The following is an 18,541-nucleotide window of genomic DNA, read 5'->3' on the forward strand; positions in this document are numbered from 1 at the left end:
TGTATGTTTAGAACAAGAAATAATAAAATAATCAAATGTATTTAATTTAAACACCAACATACCTTTACATGTTTGCGGGGTTTTAAGCCATAATTATACCGTATTTTCCGTCTTGAAGACACATCATAACACTGATGCACAAGCACGGTTTTTATATTTTGACTCATATTTATTTTTCGCATCGATTAATACGGATTTTTAGTATTCTCAAGTTTTCAAAAAACACGTAATGCACGTAACCAGAGATAAACAAAGATAAAGACAAGCAGCAGTTGTCTTCTGTCTCCAACGCTAATCATGGCAAAGTGCTGAATTGTCACACCCCGGATATCACATCACTGATAAACCGATATTGACAAAATCTAAATTTTGTCTTGCTTAGAAAGACAGTATTCTAGTAAATAATAAATCTACAATCATACAGGTAATTTAAAAAATCAAGATTTGTGTAATAGCACATAATAATTTGGTGATGCCAATAACCAATAAATTATAAGCTTTGCAGCTTTTCAGAAAATCTGAGAGCTTTGGCGTCACCGCCAAGCAGCACTGCGTGAAAGACGATTCTCATTGGTCCGCTCTCAATGTCAATCTCGAATGTCACACTAAGCGGGTAATTTGAATTTGTTATATGCATTTTAATTGTTTGAATTTCATAGGGTGGGAACTGTAAGCTCCGGATAAATTTATTTGAGTAATATAAAAATTTTATTAATATTGCCCAATGAAATTATAACGGTGACGCATTTAAAAAGAAAAGTTCATATAATCTGTTGTACTTGTACGTGCCCTTACTTTTCTGCTGCGGGCACGCAAATTTATTTTCGAGAAATTTTGTTAATTTGTTACTCAAAACACCATATTTTCAGTATTTCATAAGGCTCTCAGGTTTTAGTAGTAAGAAGTTTTACTTTTACATGCCCTTTTTTTTCTGCTTTTCTTTTTGCAATCAATTTGGAATATACCGTAGATATACATTCATGTATATTACCGGAATATTTGTTTTGAACATACTAGGTATATTCACCTGCACATATACACAATATGTGCATACCTGGCATGTTCATCTGCACATATACCCAATATGTACATACCTAGGATATATTTTTTATGAACTTTGATGAATATACATGCCTGTATACTCCACGAACATTCATGTTAGGAATGTTCAACCATGTATATTCCCGCAATGTTCTGTATATTTTTTGAACATTCTGGGATATTCATAGAATCAATGCTATCTGGGAAATCCGGCTTTTATGAACTTAGTCGTTGCGCCTACCTGGAAGCTCGAGAAAATTCGAAGTTCTTCGCTGGCGGTTTCTGGGATGTTGGAAATTCAACGGCCCCAGGCCTTCGTTGGAAGCGTTGCTGACAACCGAGGAAATGGACTCCCTGGAGCCCCTGGAGCCTCTTCGGCTGGCCAGATAAGCCAAGTTTCCTTTCGAGCCTTTTCTCGATCCAGACCGACTCAAGGCTGTAGTTGTAGTGTTGACGTCATCGGTCATATCCGTAAGATCGGAGGTGGACTTGCGACATCGATGCACTTTTGGCTGCTCTGTGGGGGTTGAAGTGCTCGAGTCGTTTGGAGATGGAAGTTGCCGCCTTCTACCCCTAGATCAACGGCGTTTTTCACACTTTCTCTGGCTTCCTGCCTGCCCAGTTTCTACCAACCTCTTTTCCTTCAACGACGAATGCCTGGAGCTGAGGCTGGTGGTCATGGTCGAACATGCTGAAGTGGACACTGTTTGAGAGTCCGAGTCCAACGAGTGATAGGGCTTGTTCTCATTGACATGTCGGCCCTGGAAAAGCTTGATGTTTCAGCTATTTTTGTCAAGTTAACCCAAATGTGATGAATGAGGCATCATGAGTGTTCGTATTTACCCTTTGAAGGTGGCGTGACATTCCCGAGCTGGAGCTCATGGCGAAGTAGTCGCCACTGTCCGTCTCCTTTGAGGGGCTTTGAGGGCCGAATTGGAAGATTGTTGGAGATTTTGGGGACGCAGCCACATGGTTACGGGCAGAAGGTGAGCGTGGTGATCTTGGCGACTTGGGAGCTGTAAGTTTTTAATTAACTAAGTTAATTTTAAAGCAGCTAAACCCGATGCGTCTCGAATTCTCGAGTGACAAACTGGAAAAAAACAAATATTTTTTTAACAAGTTTCGATCCAATTTGCGGCCATCAATTACCTACGCTAAGACCGTATTCTATCAAATATCAGCCATTATTCGAGCGTTGCTGCTGTCGAAAGTAATCGGAACGTTCTCGGAACGCTTAATTGAACAAATGAAACGATTGGAATTACTTTGATAACTATCATATCGTTAAGGGGATTCGCAGCTGTTTTGTAATGGACATGTTTCATATTAATTTCATTGTTGTTTTGTTTGTTGTTGTTAATTTCATTGTTCCATAAAAATTATAGTGGTATTTTGAAATATTTTTTTCCTTTTCAGTTTTCAGTTTCAGTTCATGTTTAAATCAAGGGCGGATCCAAGGGGGGGGGTCATGGAAGTCATGACCCCCCCTGAGAAAAACTGCCAACATTTTTTTTGAGAAAACTGCCAACATTTTCTTATCCATGGTTCACTTTCTAAAAGGGCCATTTATTTCTGTCTAGAATGATGTACAAATGAGCGTTCTTGCTCATTTTACCTCCGAGAAATGAGCAAAAACGAGACGGAAAACATGAAATTTTGGCATAATCTTGCACCTAAGTGTCTGATATTATAATTTCACTTTCTGAGTCAAAACTACTCGAATTTCCTCACTCACGTTGTGAGGACTCAATCCAATTTTCAATTCTCTATCCAACTATGCCAAAACGAAATCTGTGACTCAAATAGTTCTTGAGAAACTTCGACAAAAGCACCGTCATGTTCAAGTGGATTTTGCAACTCAAAAAAAACCACGCAAATCTAAAACTTCTTGAATTCAAGCATTTTTTGAGAAAACTGCCTACATTTCCTTATCGTTGGTTCACTTCCTAAAAAGGCCATTTATTTCTGTCTAGAATGATGTACAAATGATGAGAAATGATCAAAAACCGGACGGAAAACATGAATTTTTGGCATAATCTTGCACCTAAGTGTATGATATTCAAATTTCGCTTTCTGGGTCAAAACTACTCGAATTTCCTCACTCACGTTGTTACGACTGAAGCGAGTTTTCAATTCTCTATTTAACGATGCCAAAACGAATTCTGTGGCTCGAATGGTTCCTGAGAAACTTCGAATAAATGCTATTTAGTTATCTCTGGAATGATGTAAAAATTAGCGTTCTTGCTCATTTTGCTTCCGAGAAACATGCAAAACGGGACGGAAACATGAAATTTTGCAATAATCTTTTTTCAGAATTATTTTTCTAATTCCATAAACAACAGAAGATTGTAGTTTTTCTACATAACCCCCCCTGACTTTAAAGCTGGATCCGCCCCTGGTTTAGATAGTTTAAACACGTTTAGCACTTTCAGTTCAGTAATAATTTTTTTGTCCATTTTGGGTCGTTGCTAATCGGTCACGATCTTTAACCCACAATATTTTCGTTATATTAGGCCTGGGTAACACCGTGTTGCGTTGCGCTGTTGAGTTGTTGCCGCTCTCTGCGTTACCGAGTTATAACTCATCGGTGAATGAGTACTAATTCATTTGTTTAAGTTTTACGAGACCCGAGAATAGAATTTTTACATCTAAAAAAAAGGTCATCAACATTTTTTCCGTGTAACTTTTTATTACTTTGTTCAAACAACTAAAAAAGTGATGTTGATTTTCTCTGCAACAAAACTGAGTCGAAAGAAAGTCGACGAGTTTTCTTGTAAAATCGAATTTTTTGCATAAAAGTTTCATTTTGCCAGTATTTTACAGTAAAACGTTAGGAAAACGCGGTTTGTCTGTTTAGACAGGGTTGTTTAGAAATATTGACCTAAAAATAAAGAAACCCCAGTTTCCTCCAAGAGTTCGCCAAATACGTAAATTATTATAAACTTTCGCTTTTCCGTTCTGGGAAAAATGTTTGGAAAAAGACCCAGAAATAATTATGAGGGTTTTGTCCATAATTCAAAGCTGCAAAAAGTTTTCCAAACATTTTTGCAAAGCGGCTAAGGAGGCGAGTTTTATATTTTATCTTATAATTTTTGGCAGAAAATACCTGAAGATTGTCAGTATTTTAAGTAAAACTAAAAGATAATGCGATTATGCGTAGAAAGGATTGTTTATTAGAAACTTTGTTTAAACTGGAATGACCTGAAAATTTGAAGGAACTTCAAAAATCTTCAGAGCAATGAGGGCGTTGAATTTTCCAAAAATTTTTTGTAAACTGTTGCTCTCTGGGCGTTTTTTCAAGATACTCATAATTACTTTCGGTAAAAAACTGAATAAAATTATTTGGGTTTTGTGCCAAATTCGAAGCTGAAATGGGTTTACTAAAGTTCCCTGTAAACTGATGAATGAGGCGAACTTTCTAGCAAAAATTATTTTTTAATTTTTGGCTGAAAAGATCCCATTATTGTCAGAAAAGAATAAAATCATCTTAATAATGCTTTTTTGTGATTTCTATTAAGGAAAGGATTTCTATTAGGAAAAGTTTTTGTAAAATTTTTATAAAGCTAAATTTATCTTGTATTTTTTCTCGTAACAGTCCTCCAGATCGTCAGTATTTTTAAGTGAAACTCTACAAAATACGGCGTTTTTGAGTAAAAAGTAAAGCAATAAAAATCAGTGAAAACTAAAAAACCATATTTTTTAACAAAATCTCTAGTCTTTAGAGGAATGGAGATGACGCGATTTCCAAATAATCTGTTATAAACTTTCGCTTACGTTTTTTGATACGTTACGTTTTTTGATAGAAAATATTTAAATTTTATTCCAAATTGGAAGCTGGAAAGGGATTTCAAAACTTTTTACAACGCGACGAAGGATCCGAAATTTATTTCATAATTTTTCCCGCAAAATACCTTTCAATTGTCAGCATTTTTAGGTGAAACTTTAGAAAATTGAGTATTTAGAAGAAAAAGTCACATGGCGGAAATTGGAAAATTCTAAAATTTTGAAACATTTTAAAAATATTATTAATAAATGGCCATTAAAATGAATCTAAAACAAATAAAAAAAGTCATCAACATTTTTGCAGCAGCGGAAATGAGTTACTGCGCCGGTGCGGTGGGTTGGCGCACCAAGCCATTTGCGCAGCACTGCGCCAACTCCTAAAAATTCACTGAGTTACCCATTCCTACGTTATGTTAGTCCCAAATAATTTATATACCGGCTATCAATTTGCAAAGTTTCCACCTTTAAGATCCTTCTTGCAGTTGAAAATATGAAAAATCGGAAAGACACGTCGTATAAGACATTCACACACGTATAAGATATTCCCGGATAGATCGATTGGCAGAATGGCCTCCAAGATCACCGGATTGAACACCCTTAGACTTCCTCCTTTGAGGACATCTTAAGTCCATTGAGTGTTTATAAAACACAACCTGCTGATATTGATGACCTTAAAAGGCGAATTGCAACAGAAGCCCGGTGAAGTTTTCCGAAAAGTTGGAGAAGAGTTCAAAAACAGACCTTATTATTGTTTACAGGAAAATAGACATCATTTCAAACAAGTGAAATAATTAATAAATTCGAAATCAATTGTTTAAACTAGATTTTCCTCCTGGTCGATTTTCGCAAAAAAAGTCTCTTGAAATGGCTCCTAAATTTGAATTTAATGAAATCATTGTTTTTATTTATTAAACGTCGCTTTATTGTGAATTTTCCAGTCCAATTTACGTACTCCAGGCCAATATATTTCACTTGAGCGACCGTTTTGTAAATAACTCGTATTCTCGAATGAGTAAGCTCCGAATTGCCATGCCCTTACAATTTCGTGGAAAAAACTCCTTTCAAAATCATATTGTGCTCTTTCAAGGACTCAACAATATTGATTTTGGAATTAGCTGAACTCTAAGGAAATATTATTTACATTTCAATAGAGAGCGTTATACGGTTTCGTATTGAGGTTCGCATGCAAATTGACGAATAAACTTTACAATTCAGCATTGATTGTGCCTCGATTTAGATGGCAGGCAAGATTTTCCAGTTCCGGAAAAGCTTTCTCGATGAAAATCAGGTAGATCCTTTGGAAACGGCAGTATCTAATTATTAACGGTCTGCACTGAAATTGTTCTCGATCGAACATCGGAATCCCGAAAGCCCTCACAGCAGGAATCTGATGTGATTGTGCTCGGGAGTACGCAATAAAGCTTGAAATTTCCCGTTTTCTGGCCAATGAATATTCATTTTCATTCAGCCCGCGCTTAGCAGATTGTTGGTTGATATATTCATGAAAGGTCACACAATGAGATTATTGTTTAAATACAAAGCAATTACAATATAAGAATTATTATTAAAGGAAATTTGCCACTGTGTTCCACTTGCTTCTTCATTTGTTGGCTCAAAAATTCACTTTTCGACTAATTTTTCAGCATTTTCATTTGGGTTTATTTGATTTTTGAATAAAGAGCAGTCAACCCAGTTAGTTTTCGGCGAATTTTCCACACCCGTGGAGCCGGCATCTGCCACTCAAACATTATTGCGTCGACCCTTTGTCGCTCTTCATCGGCATGCTCTTTCCAACTGAGCATCAATATTTCACTAGGGGCAGGTACGAAAGATAATAGGGGGGAAATAAAACTGATAATGAGAAAACGTAAAACAAATATTATGTTATCGCGGCAATTTTTCATCGGCGCCCCGAAAAATTAGCATCGGATGACGAGGGCCAAGAGAATTGGCTGGTTTGTGACCGCTTTCCAAGGAAACAACTTTGCCAAGAAATTCAATTTCATCGAAAAGAGAGACTGTGAAAAATTTGCATGATAACTTTGTCGGAAAGCTTTCGGTGGGCGTAATTAGAGCGTTTCAGCACAAAATCCTGCGAAATATTAAGGGGATTATTCAAGAATTTAGTGCGGCAAAAAAGCAATTTGATTTATCATTGTCTGAGTTCGATCGAAATCAAGAATTGCCTAACAAGCCCTCCTTATAAACCTCCATCCAAGCATATCGAGCTATTCCTCCCTCATTGAATATTTAGCAGGATTTTACCAAACACCTGCATATCACTTTATACGCTCGCCTTCAGATCCTTTACGAAATTCCGCTGTTAAACTTTCCCGCACAACTTCGTTACGGCGATAAATAAAGTTAAAGCCTAATGCAGACACTTCAAAAATTACATTTTAAATCAGAAATTAAACCAGGCCAATAAGTTGTCCCTCCCACAACGGGGGGATATGCAATAATCGAAACAATTAGAAGTTATTGTTGGAACTATTGGCAACAGTTCGGAAACTTCCTGCTAAGTGACCGTTGGGTTAGTTAGTTTAAAGGGATTTATTGTTTGCCCCTGCAATGAACAAAGCTGGCTATTAGCTGATGATCAATCAAAGAAGATCAGTTTAAGGCATTTGTATGTGTGCATTAACAACCGTAGAGCAGTAAATTTTCACAAAAATGTTCCAAGAATTCGAAACCCTAAAAAATTTTCCATGTTTTCAAGCTTCAACAAAGCTTTGCGTTTTGCAATTGCAAATCCTTTCTTAAATCGCTTTGACTTCTAGTCCTCGAAACTGAACTTTGAAATTTGCGATGGCGTGCTTATTTGCATCTCACATGTGGTTACGGAACTTTTTCTTGGAATCAAAACCGACGGAAACGTCGAGATGGAAATCATACTCTATTAAGTTGTGAACGTGAAATAAAAGCATCTTTCACATATAAAGGGCTTTTGATCGACGGTGTTCTACATTGCTGGCAAACGGAAATAAATGGGAAGAACTAGCAAAGAAGGGATTTGATGCATCAATGAGGGGAGTGCACTTAGGGAATGTGATTGAAGATTTAGTTTTATTAGTTGGTGAACAGAATACGACTTTTGGAACATGTTGGAGGTTCGCACCCACGTAGAACTTTCGATCGAAGACGATGAGATCAACTGAAAGCCAAAAAGACTTGCACTTAACTCTCGAAGTTCAGTTGAAATAAATTTGGTGATAATGAAATGTGAATGAAAGAAGTTTTTAATTATTTTTAGTTTGCCAAGTGCAGGCGAGATCCCACCCGTTCATCACTTCAAAATTCACAAATTTTTTGCTTTCCCGGAAGTTTTTCATCGCTTTTATCAGTTTTCTGGAGACCGGTAAATTATATTCTCGAGTTCAAAAGTCCAAACGTCTTCTGGTGACTAACATTAAACTACAAGTTAAGTAGTAATTTGACACTTGTTTTGTTGGCATTGACGTTACATTGGTGTTTACATCTGATTGCGATTTGTTTTGTTTCGTTCTAATCCACTTTTGAAGCTTCTAAAGAAACAAAAACAGATCGAAAAGTGCGCAAGTATTCTTTATGTTATAAGTGTCATCAACTCCAATCAATAAACGAGTCTCAACTGTCACTCGACAACGACTAATTTGACGTTTCGCAGCGCCACCTTCGGTAGTTGCACTCGCGAATTGCGAAGGTTTGTTAGTTTGACAACTGAACGTCAAGCTATCAAATATTGCGACACTTCAAAACATTAATAAATATCCAATTTTCGTTTTTAATTCCGAATAATCTGGCGCTGAAGCTCAAAGTTCAACATGAAACCATTTTCCTGGGATTAAGGGATACCAAAAAATAAATTGGAGAAAAATAAATTAGCTTGAGTTCAACGGTTTTGTGCCGTTTAACCGAAATGAGAATGTGAGTGACAACTTGAAATCCTTCATTAAGCTGTAAATGAATTTCGCGTGAAAGAACGCGGTGAAACATCGCTCTGAAAAATAGTAAAAAAATCCCCAAATATACGAGTGGATAATATTGATAATCGCTTAAACCAAAGTGACCTCAGGAAGTCGCCTCATTGAATGGAAGGCAGAAAATGCATCTTGAACTTACCTTTAGTGTTATACTCGGATAAGCATCGTTCCGTCTCAGTCGGGCTGCTGAGGCTCAGTTTAGGAGACCCAATTCTCACGGACTCGAAGGGTTGATAGCCGGCAGCTCCTTCCCATAAGGGGCTGCGATGAGGCGGAGGAGTAGGTGAGGAGTAGGAGGATTTTGGCAAGTTGGCCACAGGTTTAGTAGAAGACCTGGAAGGCAATTAAATGGCCGCTCTAAATCTGATATCGAAATGCCTTTGGAGAAACACCTGCCTAGTGGAACAGCTGCGATAAAATTTTCTGGCTCCGCTAATTTCCATCTTGGTAGCTCTTTGATCACATGATTTATCACCTGTAACAAAGCGAACAATTAAAAAGTTGATTGAATATCCGACAAACTGTAATTAGGAGATATTTGAAAAATGGACAGTGTGCCAAGGTCATTGGGGGCAAGCGGTCTAAAATATTTTCAAAATGGCCACACTTCCGGTTATACCGGAACTAGGTATCAACTTGCGTATTTTAAATGGAACACCCTATATATTACTACATTTTTGAATTCTACTCCACTTTCTCAATATATCTATATAGATAATGTATATATTCATATACAATATCCTTCAGCCAAGTCTAACCGTTTTTGATATATTTGGAATTTTATGTAAAAAATGACAGTTCCAGCCACTGGAATAATTATTCTTTTTTCCTATAAGGGAATTTGTCATACTTAATGTGAGTAGCAATCATTGTTGAAAAGGACTTACTTTAATGGAATTTCGAAAACATTTTGAAAACTGTTGATACAAAGTGTTAAAAAAATAAGTTTCAAAATACAGTTGAGAAAAACGCCCAAAAACAATTTCTTCAAATGGAAACCCCCATTTTTGATAATTTTGTCATATTCAGTATTAGAAATAAGGATAAGTTTGTGTAACAATTTCTATTCCAAAAGTGTTTAGTGTTCGAAATATTGCCAAATTAATGTTTTCTTATGGCTATTTTGCCGCACCTCATTTTAAATCCTGTCACTCTTAGTTGCCATGACGAAAGTGGCCATTTTCAATGCAATCAAATGCCAAAGGAATGCTGACAGCTGTCAGTTACCTTCTGAAAATAATTAATAGTCATGCCAGGGCCTTTCAATTATACAAACGAAGATTATTTAAACTTATTTATTGTTTATGAAGAATGTGACAAAGCTGTATCAAGAACATGTGACACATTTGCCATTCGATATCCACAAAACAGAAACCGTCATTCTGTGCTGTTAAACAATTTATAGAGAATTTCCAGAATTTTGAATACGTCGTAATACCAGTGATTGATATAATAATAATTAATGATACATAAACGGTTCTTAATATAACTTTATCACATTCTCCATAAATAATAAATAAGTTTAAATAATCTTCGTTTGTATAATTTAAGCGCCCGAGCATGATTATTAATTATTTTCAAAAACGTAACTGACAGCTGTCATCATTCCTTGGGCATTTGATGGCATTAAAAATGGCCACTTTCGTCATGGCAACTAAGAGTGACAGGATTTAAAATGAGGTGCCGCAAAATAGCCATAAGAAAACATTAAATTGGCAATATTTCGAAAACTAAACACTTTTGGACTAGACATCGGTTCCCGGTGGAACACCCTGTATAGCATTGTTACCACAACTAGTTAAACAGCTTAATTAAGTTTGTTAATTTTTTGGAAAAGACCTCACAAAAGGAACCTAAAGAAAAGCAAGTAAAGTGACTTAATTAATTTTAAGCAAGAAAACAGACAACTTCCAACCGTCGTCTGGTTTGGTTTAATTGAAGCTGTAATATCTCGACAATTTTCACATCGCGTCCACATCTTGCTCTATATGCTCAGTCGTAAATTCTCAGCAAGCTCCACAGCCTTGTCAACATGCTCAGTTTATGTTGGCGAATTGCTGACAATAAAACTTCCGCATTACAAATATAGTTTTAATTTACATTTTTATTATATTCTCATCTTTCCTGGGACTCAGTCAAAGGGTGAAGTAAAAATTTTGAATATCGTTTATTTCATAAGGTTTCGGCGAGCCAACAGCGCCATCATCAGATTTAAAATTTACACAAACTCATAATTGGTAAACATTAACGTTCTTTTAGGTCTTTGCCTTCTTGAAACCTTAAATTTGTCTGAATTATTTTCTACATTTGCCTTAAGTTCCATCAAATCATAAAACCTTGGGAAGTTTCAGTGCTACTAGAGGGAATTTAAATTGAAAGTTTTTGCACTTTTAATCCGCTCTGAAAAGGCATGATGACGGAACAACCGAGAATATTTGTATGAGCTTCGGCGCCTAAATCCGCCTCTAAATGATTATTAAAAATTGCTTGGCAGCTGTCGCCTTCATTGCCTAAAGTCCCCGAACAATTCTCAAACTTTTGTGTAAGTTGTCTTTTTCCGTTGCTAATAAAGGAAATGGTGTGACTTTTTCCGATATTTCTCCTCAAAATTCTTCTGCTCTGATTAACAGATCCTAGTTTTCTTTGATAGTTTTGTTTTTTTTTTCGACTATAATTTGCTCTTTAAATCCTTACAGTACGCCGTCTATTAATTAGGATTAATTTTGTTCGATACACCGACAATAAGCAACATATTAATCAGATCGATAACAATACACCTGAACAGATCGGCAATTTAGGGCGATATATCAGCGACAATTAGGGAAAGTGTAATTTATTGTTTGAAGCCGGCCGAATTAATATAATGCGGAATAGCTGTAAAGTGAAATTGTTGCCGATTTATCAAATCAAGCAGAAATGAATGCGCCTTCCAGCATCGTATTAAGTTGATGAATGATGCCAATTTTCAATCTCTACGTGAAAAATGATATATTTTGCAAGCCCGCGACTGGTTGATTGAGGATTACACACTAATTGATTTTGAGTTGTTCTGGAAAATAATTTGATTTTGGGCACTTAAATAAAGACCACTAATAGCATTTCTTCCCTAGCTGTAATTTATCATTTTCATTTATTTATCTGAAAATAGCTCAACATTTTCGGCACACAAAAAAAAACTCTGAATGATCTTCTTGTAGACAAAGTTCACGACAGCTTAGAAAAACAATTGTAAAAATGCGTTTCAATTATTCAGATTGTCGCCCAGCAAATTCGATTTTCCGGTAATGACCCCTTTGCAGGAAATTGGAATTACAATGCAGCGAATCAGCGGAAAATCTCACTTTTGATGCTGTTACGGAATCATGCTGAAACAGAGCAGTTGGATTAGAATTTAAGTATTCATTTCTACTTAAATATTAGAACTCAGCACTTATATGTAGATATAGAAAATAGTGGCTTTGTTTTCCATTCTCGGTAGAAACATTTTGCCCACATTAGTTGCGCTAGTTTCAATTTCTAACATACAATGTTTGAAAATGTTCACTAAGTTTCTTAAAAAATGTCCTTTCAGGTCGAAGAAACCGATGGATTTGATGGAAATCAGGTTACTCGTATTCTCTATGGCTCTATAGCTGACACGTTTTATGTATGGCTGTCAAGAACAGCTATTCTCTAAACTGTGCTAATACAGCATTATTCTAAATGGATTGGATTTATCTTGAGCTGCGATTCACTTCTATGGAAATCTTAGCAGTGCTCGATTTTCCATAAGTTGTCCCTTCGTTTGCGCCATTCTACTAATATTAATTTCTCCCCAAAAAGAGGTTCTTGTTTCCTTGCCGGAGCCGGAAACTTGGTAAAGAAGAAATCATTACGTTGAAAGAACAGCACATTTTAAGCAATACCGATTTAATTAAATGTTTCTGCTCCTATCCACCTACCTACCTAGCGGGATTTCCATGCATGGAAGGCAAAGTTTTACCAAAGAGAGTCATCGTGGCGTTATTTTACTTTTAAACTTTGGCCAAGAATGCAGGAGCGGATCCAGCTTTGGAAATTCAGATAGCAAAATTTGAATATCAGACACTTAGGTGCAAGATTATACCAAAAATTTCATGTTTTTCGTGCGATTTTTGCTCGTTTCTTGGAAGCAAAATGAGCAAGAACGCTCATGTTTACATCATTCCAGACAGAACTAAATGATCTGTTCAGAAAGTAAACCAGCGATAGGGAAATGTTGGCAGTTTTCTCAAAAAAGTCTTGATTTCAGGAAGTTTTAGATTTGCGTGATTTTATTTTAGTTGCAAAATCGACTCAAACACGACGCTGCTTTTTTTCCAATTTCTCGAGCCACATTTGAGCCACAAAAATCGTTTTGGCATCGTTGGATAGAGAATTGAAAATTCAATCCAGACATCACAACATGAGTGAGGAAATTCAAGGTGCTTTTAACTTAGGTGTAAGATTATGCCAAAAATTTCATGTTTTCCGTCCCGTTTTTGCTCGTTTCTTGGAAGCAAAATGACCAAGAACGCTCATTTTTACATCATTCCAGACAGAACTAAATGGTCTGTTCAGAAAGTAAACCATCGATAAGGAAATATTGGCAGTTTTCTCAAAAAAGTCTTGATTTCAAGAAGTTTTAGATTTGTGTGTTTTTTTTTTTAGTTGCAAAATCGACTCAAACACAACGCTGCTTTTTTCGAAATTTCTGGAGCCCTATCTGAGCCACGAAAATCGTTTTGGCATCGTTGGATAGAGAATTGAAAATCCATTCCATTCATAACAACATGAGTGAGGAATTTTAAGAAGTTTCGACTCAGATATCGAAATTTCAATATAAGACACTTAGGTGTAAGATTATGCCAAAAATTTCATGTTTACCGTCCCGTTTTTGCTCATTTCTTGAAAGCAGAATGACCAAGAACGCTAATTTTTACATCATTCCCAAGAGAACTAAATGGTCTGTTAAGAAAGTAAACCATCGATAAGGAAATGTTGGCAGTTTTCTCAAAAAAGTCTTGATTTCAGGAAGTTTCAGATTTGTGTGTTTTTTTTTAGTTGCAAAATCAGCTCAGACACGACGCTGCCTTTTTATAAATTTCTCGAGCCCCATTTGAGCCACAAAAATCGTTTTGGCATCGTTGGATAGAGAATTGAAAATCCGATCCAGTCATAACAATATGAGTGAGGAAATTCGAGAAATTTCGACTCAAAAATCGAAATTTCAATATAAGACACTTAGGTGTAAGATTATGCCAAATATTTCATGTTTTCCGTCCCGTTTTTGCTCATTCCTCGTAAGCAAAATGAACAATAACGCTAATTTTTACATCATTCCAGACAGAACTAAATGGTCTGTTCAGAAAGTAAACCATCGATAAGGAAATGTTGGCAGTTTTCTCAAAAAGTCTTGATTTCAGGAAGTTTTAAATTTGCGTGTTTTTTTTTCGTTGCAAAATCAGCTCAAACACGACGCTTCTTTTTTCGAAATTCGTCGAGCCCGATTTGAGCCACAAAAATCGTTTTGGCATCGTTGGAAAGAAAATTGAAAATCCACTCCAGACATAACATCATGAGTGAGGAAATTCGAGAAGTTTCGCCTCGAAATTCCAATATAAGACAATTAGGTGGAAGATTATGCCAAAAATTTCATGTTTTTCGTCCCGTTTTTTCTAAGAACGCTCATTTTTACATCATTTCAAATAGAACTAAATGGTCTCTTCAGAAAGTAAACCATCGATAAGAAAATGTTGGCAGTTTTCTCAAAAAAGTCTTGATTTCAGGAAGTTTTGAATTTGCGTGTTTTTTTTTTTTTGAGTTGCAAAATCAGCTCAAACACGACGCTGCTTTTTTCGAAATTTCTCGAGCCCCATTTGAGCCACAAAAATCATTTTGGCATCGTTGGATAGATAATTGAAAATTCAATCCAGACATAACAACATGAGTGAGGAAATTCGAGAAGTTTTAACCCAGAAAGCGAAATTTGAACATCAGAATCTTTGGTGCAAGATTATGCCAAAATTTCAACTTGATTCCCATTGCCATTTCATCCACAATGTTTATTTTTTCTTAGCATTTTTCCCTTTCATGCAGTTATTCTGGATCTATCTACATGCTTACTTTAGCCTTATTGTGAATAACTCATTTCAAATAGATTTCGCTCGATTTAATTTCAAAGTTGTCTCCGGATTAAACACGTATTAGATTTGATAGGCTTTCAAGGGTGTAATCGGGAGTAAACCCGTACTTTCGGCTCAGATAAATACGCATTTTCCATCTAGTTCTGAAGGTAAACGTGATGGTTAATTAATTAGAATGGTGAGCGCTTCGAAGGAAACAAAAAACGGGCGTGAGTTTATCTAAATTTAATATTTTAGAGCTCAGCGTGATTCAAACAAAGTTTTCGTGATTTTTGGTGCATTTACAGTGCGGGAGTTACCTGGTTTACTCGAACTTCCATTGCTTGCTACAGAAAGTTTTTAATAACAACGTTTTGATATGTGGCTAAACAAACTTGAAACGTTAAGTTAGACCGATTGAAGTTCGATCAAACCATTTAAAGATCTGGTTTACAACCGTTGACTTTTCTTCGATGATCGCAAACGTTTGAATGGCATACGTCCCATAAGCAAACTAGCAGGAAAATTACTCTCTAACCTCGACACACGAGCAACAGTTTACCTTAAGGGCTCCCTAAGGCCGCATGCAAAAGCAATAAATGTACACAAACCACGCTAGAGAACGCGAGTAATCGTAATCGTTTTATGCAGGAAAGCATAAAATAAGCTTCCAAAGCGTTTCAGGAAAATTGCTGTCCCAGAAGGCACAACGGACTTCTTCCATTGCATCATTGCACCTGAAAGTCTCGAAGAACATTCTCAAACACCGTATAACACATAAAACTTCATTATATTAATGTTGAATTTTATTTTACTTCATTCTATACGACTTGCGAGCTAGTGAAAAACCGGGCCAACAAAATATGGATTTGACTTTGCCGCACATAAATGTTTAGTGCCTTTTAAAGACCGAGCCACATGGTTTTAGAAGGGCTCTTAACTTTATTTGTGTTTTTATACGGCAGAAAATAAAAACATCGTTAAATCATCAGTAATCAATTTTTAATACAGATGAGCAACCTTTTTTGAGGGTTTTAGATTGGGAAAACCTTCTATTAGCCAATAAAGTAAATATATGTGTTTTTCACACTCAGACTCTTCTGGGAAATTAAAATGTTCAATTTCCTGGCCTTCCAACCGGTCAATGTACACTCCCTTTAGTTGGTAGCTGGATATAGGAGTGAGCTAAGTTTTTTAATAAGCAGTTCTAATTCAAGCTGAAAAATCCCCAGTGAAAATTTTCACGCTTAGACAAGGAAATATCCACAACAAGCATTGGCAGATGGGAATTGTGCCATACATTTTCCCAGCCCAATTTAATCAACTTTGATGTATGCCAGGGCATACAGAAATCTGGAGGGTTCAATACTTGGAAGCTTTAGACTCATTTATCAAATAAAGCCATCCAAAACATTTGTTGCAGACAAATATTCCGAGCTTAAGCAGCTTGACATGGAAAAACCGAAACGATGTCGAGGGATTACAGAATTCTGAATAAATAATGATTCCAGAAGGAACTTGGAGTATTTTTGGGGCCCGCTTCGGACATATCTTTATAGAGCTTAGCTGTGTTAGATTTCCAGTTTCCAGTCGGCCGTGATTCGATCTGGAAAGTTAAATATTTTTTGATGTGAAGCGTTCATTTCGATTTAACAACCTCGTTCAAATGTTGTGGAAAAGTTTTAATTTGCTATAAATGGCCTCGAAAGTATTTTTCAATCTGCTTCTGTTCGGGAAATCGGAAACTTTATTGACCGACACTTTTTATTGGGAAGTTCTGAAGTTGAGATGTGATTGGAAGCTTTTCTGCTGTGCACAATATCGTTGCAATTCTTGCAGACTGAGTGGAAGCGCAATGTGTTGAACGCTATAGCTGAAGAAATAACATTCTATCTGGAAAGACATTTCGGACAAGAATTTGTTCCGGTTTAGAGCTATCAAGGTGTATTTCGCTTTAACCACAACAGCATAATTTCTTTATTTAAAAAAAAATATTAAAAAGCAGGATTTGCTTGGGCTTTCATGCAACTTCCGGGAAATCGTTTGGATATTTGACTCAATTTTTGCTAGCACTGTTCAAAAGCTGCCGTTTAAAAGGTTTTGCGTTTTCAATCACAAGTCGCATTTAATAATTAAACCTGAATTTTATACAAAAGTCTCACAAACCAACGTTTCCAGAAAATGTTCAGCATGGTTTCCTTGAGATATTTATGGATTTTCTCTGTTGGCTGGTGAAACACTTTCTATGTTCCCTGCTTGAATCCATCAGTTGTTCTTTTTGTATTATTTTGCCCTTGAGGCGAATTTAAAAAACACCACGTTCCAAACAGTTTGTTTGCTATTTTTACACTCACTCGCGGAAAATATGAAAATGTCTTCTTAACATTAAAGAATTATAGCATAATGCATAATGAAGGCATTATCGCTGTTTTTGGACAATTCCAAGAACTAGAAGGGTTTCTGGGTGATTTTCTATGAATTGGCGCACACTCCATACAGAACTCTTGTGATTCAAATTGAGGAACAAACCCTTCATATTCGTATGTAATTAAAACGGCCAACGAATTTGAATGTTTTCATCGCTTGATATTTGCAACAATGTTCCAACAGCAAATCTCAACTTACACCAACAATCAAAAGTGAATTAACTAAAAATGTAAAACTTTTCTTCTCTCAGGGCCTTGCGTTTAATTAAGAACTTTCTTCATTAAAGCAACAGACTTTTTCCTCGTTGAGACGCATCAGCATCAATAATTGGACTGCAGGAGTGGATAATGAAATATTAACAAAGATATTGCGCTCGAGCACAGGTAAATAAAACTGGGACTTTAAGTTTATCAGCACGGAGCAGCCGCGCCTTGTTTGGGCAACTGAAATTCCGGAGAAATGAGGATGATTAAATGGAAAATTGCTCACTTGAGTTAAAACAGCGTTTTCATAGAGCAGCCCCCATTCAGTCATGTACATTAAAAATCTACCTAATTGCCTTTTGAACGACAATGAGCGGAAACCCTTGAAATATTTTAATTTGAAGCAAAGTATTAAATGAGCACGTAATTAAATGCTTAATTTATTTGGGTTGTGTATATTTTTGGATGATTTTCATGTTTTCCTTTGCCTTATCGGTGTTTTCTGGCTAGACATTCATCGATCCACTTGCCTGATGGCAAAATGAATGCAGGAATACTCTTAAGGAAATGAAACATCCTTTTTAATCCGAAAACAAATTTGTGAAAGCGGCGCTGTGGTTCGTATGAGTAAACTTGTTGTTTGAACCGATCCTTTTTTGCGCTTGGCTTGAATTCAGAGATTTGTATGTACGTCCTATTGGGAAATTTTGTTTAATTTTTTTGAATCGTGTTCAAATCAAAAATGAACTTCTTTGCCTTATCGTTTACTCGCTAATGAGCTCGATTTGAGGATGTGCCGATTAATTTGCTTCGAAAACGTTACCTGTATTGTTAAGAGCTACTTATACAGGGTGTCCCACCGGGAAACGCCGCGATCGATATCTGGCAACCTGTAATTAGCAGAAATTTGAAAATTGGGCAGTGTGCCTAGGTCATTGGGGGAACCCCGCCGAAAATATTTTCAAGATGGTCACACATCCGGTTATACCGGAAGTGCGTTTCA

At 36.3% G+C, this 18,541-nt stretch overlaps 1 protein-coding gene across 5 annotated transcripts in view; it reads right to left on the reverse strand.

The window, feature by feature from the left end:
• LOC109534119 overlaps positions 1 to 18,541 on the reverse strand; it is a 39,472-nt gene that overhangs the window by 8,361 nt on the left and 12,570 nt on the right. For 3 of the 5 annotated variants that reach the window (XM_048667721.1, XM_048667722.1, XM_048667724.1), the window contains exons 2-6: positions 9,183 to 9,261; positions 8,926 to 9,119; positions 1,885 to 2,057; positions 1,675 to 1,811; positions 1,283 to 1,614 (exon numbers count right to left, since the gene is read on the reverse strand). In XM_048667721.1, coding sequence (XP_048523678.1) covers positions 1,283 to 1,614; positions 1,675 to 1,811; positions 1,885 to 2,057; positions 8,926 to 9,119; positions 9,183 to 9,229 — 883 coding nt within the window. In that variant the 5' untranslated portion in view covers positions 9,230 to 9,261. Of the gene's footprint in view, positions 1 to 1,282; positions 1,615 to 1,674; positions 1,812 to 1,884; positions 2,132 to 2,190; positions 2,297 to 8,925; positions 9,120 to 9,182; positions 9,262 to 18,541 lie in introns of those variants that run through there. The other 2 variants (XM_048667723.1, XM_048667725.1) reach the window with 2 other exon arrangements.

This window comes from Dendroctonus ponderosae, unplaced genomic scaffold, assembly GCF_020466585.1.
Source record: "Dendroctonus ponderosae isolate FM_Combo_2020 unplaced genomic scaffold, Dpon_F_20191213v2 Dpon_F_20191213_6, whole genome shotgun sequence".
Lineage (NCBI taxonomy): Eukaryota > Metazoa > Arthropoda > Insecta > Coleoptera > Curculionidae > Dendroctonus > Dendroctonus ponderosae.